General features: G+C 37.5%; 3 protein-coding genes across 3 annotated transcripts; 1 reads left to right on the top strand and 2 right to left on the bottom strand.

The window, feature by feature from the left end:
• The first annotated feature begins 199 nt into the window (after positions 1 to 199).
• Positions 200 to 2,019, top strand: LOC104722939 (pyruvate, phosphate dikinase regulatory protein 1, chloroplastic). Its single transcript, XM_010441201.3, has 3 exons — positions 200 to 849; positions 1,088 to 1,721; positions 1,808 to 2,019. Exons 1-3 carry the CDS (start codon positions 361 to 363, stop codon positions 1,909 to 1,911), a joined length of 1,227 nt encoding a protein of 408 aa, XP_010439503.2. The 5' UTR covers positions 200 to 360; the 3' UTR covers positions 1,912 to 2,019.
• Positions 2,020 to 5,682: 3,663 nt separating this feature from the next.
• Positions 5,683 to 7,110, bottom strand: LOC147933835 (uncharacterized). Its single transcript, XM_087472349.1, has one exon. It carries the CDS (start codon positions 7,108 to 7,110, stop codon positions 5,683 to 5,685), a length of 1,428 nt encoding a protein of 475 aa, XP_087328475.1.
• A 688-nt stretch (positions 7,111 to 7,798) lies between these two features.
• LOC147933834 (uncharacterized) lies at positions 7,799 to 10,118 on the bottom strand (the record flags this gene model as incomplete). The annotated part of the gene is made up of 3 exons (XM_087472348.1): positions 7,799 to 8,413; positions 8,864 to 9,122; positions 9,944 to 10,118. Coding segments are annotated over 3 exons (516 nt in total), but the record flags the coding sequence as incomplete, so codon positions are not given.
• Positions 10,119 to 10,559: the final 441 nt, after the last annotated feature.

The following is a 10,559-nucleotide window of genomic DNA, read 5'->3' as shown; positions in this document are numbered from 1 at the left end:
AAAAATAAACCGGAGCTTAATTCGGTTGAGTAATTTTTATATGCGATAAAACTGAAATCTGAATTCTGAAATCGAAGTTGTATCGTACATTAGACAGTACTATTCAATCCGATTAAGAATATATATACCAAGTATATATAATCTAAAGATTAAACCGAGAATTTGTAAAAAGTTGGTTTAACCAATTCGAGCTTCGCGCAAAAAACACGAAATAAGAAAAAAGAAAAAAAAGAAACTAAAATAAAATTCGACAAAAACTATATGTTACCAAATTTCCAATAAATTCGAGAAGATATTATCAAGCGAAGGAAGGGTCACGATAAATTGTTAGAAATAAAATAAAATAAAAAAAGTAAAGAAATGGCTCTTCTCTCGGCGATGAAGTTGCAGGGACGTCCACCACCGATCATCTCGTCCAGTCTCAACTCAAATTCCAAACCTGTAGGTTCGGATTCGGTTTCCTTAAACACATCCGAACCTGGCTCGGAACGGAAGCCTCGAAAGTTCAGTTCCCAGCTGAATCGCTGGAACAGAGCACGAACCTTAAGGTCCGGAGCGAAGCTGGACCGTACGATTAACAATGGTTCAGACAGCACGACCGGTCCGATGCGTCCGATCGAAAGTTCGAATCGGTCTGATGTTTCGACCACACAAGTGGACAGCGACGTGTCATCATCATTATCAACTAACGGAGATAACGAGACGGATATGACGGCGGCAAAGTCGATTTACATAGTCTCTGATGGAACTGGATGGACGGCGGAACACGCCGTTAACGCTGCTTTGGGCCAATTCGATTACTGCTTGGTCGACCGTGGCTGTCCCGTTAACACACATCTCTTCTCAGGGGTACACTCGACTTTTACCCTCTCCCTTGTCTCAATATTTAAATTTTCAGCTAAACCGATCCGAATTTAAAAAAACCGAACTTCAAACCGATCGAATACGTTCTCCTATTATAGCTGAAGATGTTGTTATTTTAATGGTACTTACATAAATTAATTCGGTTTTCTTCTTAACCGAACCACAATCGATTCGGTTTACTATAAACCGAAATTGAATCTATTTGTAATTTTTTATTTTGAAGATTGAAGATGGAGAGAAGTTAATGGAGATCATAAAGCAAGCAGCGAGTGAAGGAGCAATGGTAATCTACACATTAGCTGATCCATCAATGGCAGAAGCAGCAATGAGAGCTTGTAAGCTATGGTGTATCCCATCACTAGACATCCTCGGACCAATCACAGACTCAATCTCTTCTCACTTAGGCACTAATCCTTCCGGTATCTCACGTAGCGTCACACACTCATCTCTCAACGAAGACTACTTCAAAAGAATCGAAGCAATCGAATTCACTATCAAACACGACGACGGTGCCTTGCCTGAGAATCTTGAGAAAGCAGACATTGTTCTTGTTGGTGTCTCTAGGACAGGAAAGACACCACTCTCGACTTACTTAGCTCAAAAGGGTTACAAAGTGTCTAATGTACCGATCGTGAACGGTGTGGAACTTCCCAAGACTCTGTTTGAGATCGACCCTAGAAAGGTTTTTGGCCTGATGATTAATCCGGTCGTGTTGCAAGGCATAAGAGAGGCTAGAGCCAAGAGTCTTGGACTTGGTTCGAGTTATAAGACTAAGTATTCTGAGTTGGGTTCTGTTAAAGAAGAGCTTGAGCTTGCCAAGAGAATCTTTGCAGACAATCCTACATGGCCAGTGATTGGTAAGAGGATTATTATATATGATGAAAAGTTTAATAACATTTTGATAATATGTTTTTGAATTTTTATGAGTTGTTTTGTTTTGCAGAAGTGACAGAGAGTGCGATTGAGGAAACTGCGGCAGTGATTTTGAGGCTTTACGACGAGAGACAAAGCAATCGAGCAATGCCTCGCATCTCTAAAAGCTACTAATTATTTATTGGAAGAGGATTTAAATTAATGTGGATGATGAATATATAGAGAAAATATAAGTTGATCAAAACTCTTTTGTTAAGCCCAATATAATCACCACCTTTTTTAGTTTTTAGTTACATGACCATATTATTGGGTCAAAGCTAAAATCCATACAAATATTGAATTTATATGCTAGCCCAAGTTGGAGAGAATTGAGTGATTTTTTTTTTCCCGCATATAAAGTATCAAAAAGCATGCCTACGGTTCTCACTGGCCGCTACATGACATGTGACGCACTGGATTATATGAATGTTACTATGTTAGAGATTAATATTAGTGATATGAATACTAGAAGCAATTGCAACGGCTTAGTTTGAGCAGTCTGCTGGTTAGTAAAGAATATGTAGCTAGGTGTGGTTTGAGCAATGATACGATTATAGACTTCATAGTTAAAACTGAAAGAGACAACAACAAAGCGACTAAATCGTACTATATATAAATAAAATTTCTTCTAAAACAACTCTAATTTTTGTACCACCTATATTGTGATCAACAGCTGCAAGTCTTCAATGATCTATTCCCCAAATGCATACCACAATTCATACTCTAGAATCTACACCACATGCTTTTATGGGAGTTTTGGACATGTTTGGCAATATTTCAACATCAAACTTTTTTTAAAACCATGTGGCAGCTTTAGTTGATATAGCAGCAAAATTCAAAACGAGTTATATAATGTATATTGGCTATTGTTTTAAAGCTTGATTTAAGAACTTAAGATCAAATCAAAGAACACCTTTTCTTTATTGCTTAAGAAAATTATCTCAAAACTTAAGCTCTCTCAATCTCTCTCTCTCTTAAATCATAAGTTATGTCACAAGTAGACATCTCCTTATATAGAAAAACCTTTGTCCTAATCCTACTAGGAAAACCTTATGTTAGATAGCTCCTAACATACATAGTCCTTATATCTTAACCATAACTCGGTTTGGATAAGGCTTTTCCTACTTCTTAAGTTGACTTCATGCTTAAGCCAACAATCTCCCTTCTAAGCTTGAAGTCCTTCTTGCTCATTTCTTCCACACCAATGAGATGCCTCATTTCCTTGTACTTGACTCTTCCCAAAGCTTTTGTTAAGATGTCAGCCCTCTGTTCTTCCCCAGGAACATGCTCAACTTCGACTTGTCCGTTCTCAACACATTCACGAATGAAATGGTACCTTGTGTGAATATGTTTACTCCGGCCATGAAAAACGGGATTCTTTGTAAGAGCAATTGCAGACTGGTTGTCTATACGAATGACCACCCGTTAGCATGGTAACTCGTTGATTTCACTGAGGAGTTCTTGAAGCCAAATCGCTTGTCTTGCTGCCTCGGTCGCGGCCATGAACTCTGCTTCGCAGGACGACAGAGCCACTGTATCTTGTTTTTGAGAGCACCATGTGATCAAGCTACCACCAAGATAAAAAACATGTCCTGTTGTGCTCCTACCATCATCCGGGTCTACATTGTGACTACTGTCACTGTACCCAACAAGCTTCGTACCAGATGACAATGATCTCCTGAAAACCAAACCGAGAGTAGTTGTACCTTTCAGATATCTCAGGCAATGTTTCATGGCTGCTCCGTGTGACTCCTTTGGATGTTGCATATAACGGCTCAGTACACCTACACAATATGACAAATCGGGTCGTGTATGTAACAGATATCTCAGAGATCCTATGACTCTTCTGTAACTTGTTCCATCAATGTCCCTTTCCTTTAGCGCTTTTGATAACCTTAAACCTTCCTCCATTGGTGTTTGTGTCGGATTACAGTCAATCATTCCAGCTTCTTGTAGAATTTTCAACGCATATCGTTCTTGATTCAGAGTTATCCCTTCTTCTGTTTGAGAAACTTCTATCCCAAGATAGTAAGTCAATTTTCCCAAATCACTCATCTCGAACTTCAACGCCATCTCTTTCTTGAAACTTTCTATGATCCTAAGACTCGTTCCAGAAACAAATATGTCATCAACATACACTGCAACAAGAAGAACCTCATTACTCACCTTCTTTCGATACACTGACGGCTCCTTTGAACATTTTCTGAACTGCAACTCTTTAAGAACTTCGTTAAGTTTTTCGTTCCATGCTCTTGGAGCCTGTCTCAAGCCGTACAGTGCCTTGTGGAGCTTGTAGACTTTGTTTTCACTCCCTTCTATCACGAAACCCTCTGGTTGTGAAACGTATACCGTCTCCTTCAATACACCATTGAGAAATGCTATTTTAACGTCGAGATGGTGTATCTCCCAACCCCTAGATGCAGCAAGGCTAATGAGTAGACGGATAGTTTCGATTCTCGCAACTGGGGCAAACACATCTTCAAAGTCTATCCCATATCTCTGCACATAACCTTTGGCCACAAGCCTAGCTTTGTATTTGTTTATAGTGCCATCAGAGTTTCTCTTGAGCTTAAAGACCCATTTTAGACCTATAGACTTTGCTCCATGTGGAAGCTCAACAAGATCCCAAGTCCGATTCTTAGTAATAGAGTACATTTCGTCTTTGCAAGCCTGCAACCAGTCCTTATTGTCTTTAGCCTCATTAAAGTCCCTCGGCTCGTTGTCTAGACACATCAGCAACCTCTCTGCTTCCAGTTCAGCAAGTAACACATAATCATTCAGGTATTTTGGTTTTGACACCACTCTCCCTGATCTTCTTAAGACAAGCTGTCCTTGACCATTAGTGGAATCTTCTTCACCATTCTCAGCTTCACCTCCATTGTCATCAGTATCTGATTCTGCAATCTCCTGATCTTCGATAATAACATCCTCTGTTTTGATCTCTGTGTCAGGATTTTGTGTTGCATATCCTCCAGTATTACTCTCCTGGTTATTAACCGGATCAATCCCTCTGTTTCCAAATTCTCCAAAGTGGATTGTAAAACCTGCTCCGCATGTTTCAGAACTGTCATGATTCCAATTCCATCCTCTAGTTTCATCAAAAACAACATCGCGACTTACCACTATCTTGCGTGTTTGAGGATCCAGCAACCTGTACGCTTTTGTCCCTGGTTCTGTCCCTAAATGCACCAGCCTGCGTGATCGATCATCCAACTTCCTTAAGTGTGGCGTGTCTACTCTCTCGTATCCAATACAACCGAAGATACGAAGATGACTGACATTAGGCTTCTTAGAGCGTAAAACTTCGTAAGGAGTTCTATCCTTGACTGCTCTAGTGGCTACTCTGTTTAGCAAATATGTTGAATGTCTAATTGCTTCTCCCCACAAGTAGCTTGGGACATTCATGTGCTTCATGATGCTTCTGGTCATTTCTAATAAAGTCCTATTTCTTCTCTCAACAACGCCATTCTGTTGTGGTGTGTATGGAGCTGTAAGATGCCGTTTTATCCCTGAAGTGGCACAAAAAGAATCAAATTCATGTGAGACGAACTCTCCTCCCCTGTATGTCCTGAAGGTTGTGATCTTCTCTCCCGACTCTTGTTCTACCACAGCCTTAAATTTCTTAAACTTGTTGAAAGCATCGCCCTTTTCTTTCAGCAGTAGCGTCCACATATATCTTGAATAGTCGTCTATGAGCACAAAAACGTATCTATTCCCAGCAGTTGTGCTTGGTGTGATAGGACCACACAAGTCACCATGAACAAGTTCTAAAACTCTTGAAGCTCGGTATGAAGATGCTTTTAGGAACACCTGTCTAGTCTGTTTGCCTAGAAGACAAGAGTCACAAATTTCCTTTTCAAACTTTAAGTGAGGTGTTCCGACAACAAGCTCTCTCTGCATCATCGTTTACATGGTTTCGTGATTGATATGTCCTAGGCGTGCATGCCACTTACTAGAATCACTTATTGTTGTTAAGCTCAAGCAGACAGTATCCTTTATCCTCATACAAACCTTATATAACCGATTCCTTGACCTTGATGCTTTGACAAGCAATTTCCCATTACGATCATTCATGATAAGATTTTCTCCTCTCATCCTTACGTCACAGCCAGCTTCAGTAGCCTGTCCAAGGCTAATTATGTTGCTCTTCAGACCCAGAATGTAGTAAACATTGCTCATTGTCCTTGCCTCACCATTCATGTCAATAAGTTCGATAGATCCTTTGCCTTTTATGTCTATGCGTGAGTCATCACCAAATTTTACTTTTCCAGTGATGGTGTTGTCCAAAACAGAGAAGTATCTTTGATTCCCAGTCATGTGGTTGCTAGCCCCATTGTCTAGATACCAAGTGTTATCTTCTTCTTTGCTGACTTCATACTTACTTGGTACCACCTTCTGCTCATTCAAGTAAACTACCTCATGTAACATGAGTTCATCCGCATCCTCAGTGTCCTTTGTGTCATTCTCCTGTGTTTCCTGCAGTTTGAGTAAGCGATCTGGACACTTCGAAGCATAGTGTCCAAATTTATCACACCGAAAACATTCTATCTCAGATAGATCCCTTGTTCCGCTTGCAAATCTTCCACGACCTCTTCCTCTGAAACGACCTCCGCGACCTCTACCTCGATACCCTCCATAGTATCCACCATTGAAGTCACGGTTTGCAGGTGGAGCTTGAGACTCTGAGTTGGCATACATTAACTTGCTTTGATCTTCTTGTGCCTCCTCTTCCTCAGCGATTCGTTCCTCATATGTTTTTAAGCGACCCACAATGTCCTCAAAGCTTGTTTTGTTAAGATCCAATACTTGCTCAAGTGATGCAACAATATGGATATATTTCTTACGAGGAAGACTCTTAAGAAATTTTTTAACAATTTTGGGTTCCTCAATATCTTCTCCTAGAGCAGCTGACTTTGAAGAAATCTCAGATAGCTTCCCAACAAAAACATCAATAGACTCTGCATCCTTCATCTTAAGTCGGTCGAATTCTGCCATCAGTGTTGGTAATCTAGCCTCTCTGACTCGTTCTGCTCCAACATGTCTTGTTTTGATGGCTTCCCAAACCTTCTTTGCGCTATCAAGTTCGCCGACTTGAAGAATAAGAGATTCGGAGATAGATTGGAACAGTAGAGCCATCGCCATATCGTTTAAGCTAGCATCATCATCCTCTGTCTCTATGACATCCCATACTTTGTTCACTTTCAGTAGGATCTTCATCCGCATAGCCCAAACGGTGTAGTTGCTTGCAGTCAACATCGAACACTTGATTGAGGATGGACCTCCTCCGTCCTTTTGCTTGCTCGAAGTAGTCTCAACTTCTTCATTCTTCGTCATTGTTTCAATCCTCGCTCTGATACCAAATATTGTTTTAAAGCTTGATTTAAGAACTTAAGATCAAATTAAAGAACACATTTTCTTTATTGCTTAAGAAAATTATCTCAAAACTTAAGCTCTCTCAATCTCTCTCTCTTAAATCATAAGTTATGTCACAAGTAGACATCTCCTTATATAGAAAAACCTTTGTCCTAATCCTATTAGGAAAACCTTATGTTAGATAGCTCCTAACATACATAGTCCTTATGTCTTAACCATAACTCGGTTTGGATAAGGCTTTTCCTACTTCTTAAGTTGACTTCATGCTTAAGCTAACATTGGCATGGCCCCTAATACATTCTGCAATTTAGCCGATGATAGTGTGGTGATGTACTTTATCATACAAACACTTGTGAAACCTAAATATGGTAATAGCTTAGGTGAATAGCATGTGGTTACATTTATTCCCCCACGCTAGTGTAGGTTCTCTATTTGCTAATATGGTCCATATGACAATATGTAACCCAAGTTTGATTTTTTCTAGTCTTTCAAAAAAGTAGTAATAACTAACCAGAAAATCTTTAAGTACCTGAATATAGAAAACAAATGTGATATAATATTATAAATCCAGTTGTTTATGAATGACTCTCGAAATGGAGCTGTTATGGAATTATTAGCTCTCCTAACCGAGAATATTGATCTAGTTAACTTCTATCAAAATGAAAGATTTATTAGAAAATGTCATATATAACACGACTCATATAATAATTCTCTATATATTTGGAAAAAATTAACCAAAAACAAAAATGGCTCACGACAACTGATATATACACAAAGAAATACAACGAAATCAAAACACATACTCGAAAAATAAAATTTTAGAAACAGAAAGAAAGAAAAAAAGAATTTAAAAGAACAGAAGAAACGATTCTCTGTCTTTGTCACAATAGTCATAAACTCTTGTCTTAAGCTTTTCTTTGCCATATGATCTCGTGTGCGCCCACTTCCCACTTTCTCTCTCTTACTTTTTTTTTTGGGGTCATATTTTCTTTTAATAAAAAATCATACAAAATAAAACTATTATTGTCACACAACCTTACCCTGCTCATAATGTTTTTGTAATGTTCTGAGCTCTGATACATCTCCTCAAATGTAGTAGGTCGGTGAGATTCTGGCATGTTCTACAGCCACAAACTTTAGGTCGGTCGATAATATATATATGCTCTTTCTTGTATTTACTATTTAGTCTAGAGGCATATCTCCGGGATTAGACTTGCTGATCGAGAGTGTAAATATGATTAACAAGATTGATCCCATGCTTGACCTGTCACAAAAAATGAAGTTTAACACTACATCAATATATTACGTGGAAAACAACTTTACGTATTAAATGATCTGATAGATACTTTCGACTTTCAGTAGCATGTCGTGCACGACTTATATGATAATTTAATATATTGATACGTATTAAACTAGTAATGCAGAATTTCTAATATAATGATAAAATTATTATTGGCAATATGGTAAGATCTTCGTGATAACACCAACACTGACTCAATAAATTAATTAATTGATTTACATATGCAATCCTAACATTTGAATGTAACAAGATAATAATTGCTATAAAATAAAGATTGGTTTATTTTCAAGTAATTAGTTAATAGATCTATGCATTTTGAGTCTTACATTTTTTAACTCTTTAGTTTTCATAAGTTTATTAAAAATAGGTAAATCATGATGAGATTAAAGAAAATGTTGTAGTATATATACTTACAAAGTTGCAAACAAGAGGACGATTTTCTTTGGATCAAGCATCCAAGAAGTGTGAGAGCGTTTAAAACTCGATTTCCTCGAGAAACCGAACCTTCTTTCTCTATTTTGGTCGGTGATCATATTTCCGGCGGCAGTAGCAGCCGTAGTTATGGTGATTTGATGAAGCGGCGAGGCTGAAACAGCTGCAGTGGCTGCGGTTGTGGCCGTGCCTGCATGATCTATGGTCCCCACGGTGTTCGGCTTTTCCGGCGTGCTTGAACCTACAACTCATCAAAATGCCATACCACAAAGCTTTAATTTTTTTAAAAATGAATAATGATTCCTTTTTCTTTATTTGGCGAGACAAATAAAATCGAATCATAAAATAGTCATTAGTTATTGTTTGCCAAATTTAATAATAGTATGAGTGCATGCGTTGCACTGGTGCAGGAGAATCAAAAGTTGGAATATTGGTTAGTTTGGGGTATGCATAAAGCTATATGTTGCTAACACAAATAAATAATAACTACTTCTATATATATATATATATATATATATATATATATTCAAAATAATAGTCAAGAAAGAGATAAACACTAGAGTTTTTCCTAGTTGTTGAACTTGTAAATATGTCCACATGTAACGTGTCGACGTGCATAGATTGCAAGCATGACGTGAAAAGTTAGTTAGTATAAGATAAATGGAGACTTTCAACTTTTTATATAAACCAATGTATCAACCTAACGTTAAGGTTTACAGCTAAAAACGCATGGGTTGGTCACATAAACTAAATCCTACCTAACACTGTCTAATGTATACCTTTCAAAGAAGAAAATAAATCACTGAAATTAAAATATACTATTAATAATAATATTCTACTTAACTTAGATTAGGCAAACCAAACCTTCTTGCATTAAAGATAAAAAATACTCAAAGCAATTCATGAAGATAAAACCTATCCAAGAGAGAATATCTACCCTCAATAAAAAAAATAATAATAATTCGAAATGCATAATGAGAAAATCTGAAAGATATTTGTTTCCATCGTAAACACCCATATAACAAAACGTGTAATGATTAGAGAACATATAAAGAAACCTACTGTGGAATTGAAACAGAGGAGAGATTAAGACAGAGTGGGAACGTCTCTGTTGTGCGCTCTGTTTGAAGAAGAAGAAAGGTTTATTAAGGTTTTTATTTTTTTGGGGGGGTTGGAGACAAAAAGGGAAGAGAGATTCTGGGGAATGTCGAAACTGAAAGAAAGGAGAGAGGGCTTTTTATTTTTACTTTTATTTATGAAATGTGACGATGTTTTCTAATAAATGGGTTGGTGCCCCCTTTTTTATTTATATAGTATATGTTACACATAAGATAAGTCACACAACTCACAACTCAACACGCACGAGAGATAAGAGATAGACTAATGAGTGATTACTTATTCATAATCATGATTCCGATGTGTTGTTTATGATTTTTTAATTAGTGGAATGGAAGATGAACGAAAGAATATGTTATTTGTTGTTATCATTTATTCATTTGAAACCCTTTGACTTAAAGTTCATTAGTAATTATTGTGCGTCTGATCTTTGTGTGTGTGTGTTGGTGTTGTCTTGCTCTCTACGATAAAGTAAAGAAATTTTTTATAGTATGTGTTTTTTTCTTGAAATGTAAAATATATTAACAAATATGAAGAAAAGTATAGAGATTTAATTATACGA

Source organism: Camelina sativa, chromosome 11, assembly GCF_030686135.1.
Source record: "Camelina sativa cultivar CO46 ecotype springtype chromosome 11, ASM3068613v1".
Classification (NCBI taxonomy): Eukaryota; Viridiplantae; Streptophyta; class Magnoliopsida; order Brassicales; family Brassicaceae; genus Camelina; species Camelina sativa.
This window is presented reverse-complemented; position numbering and strand designations above follow the sequence as displayed.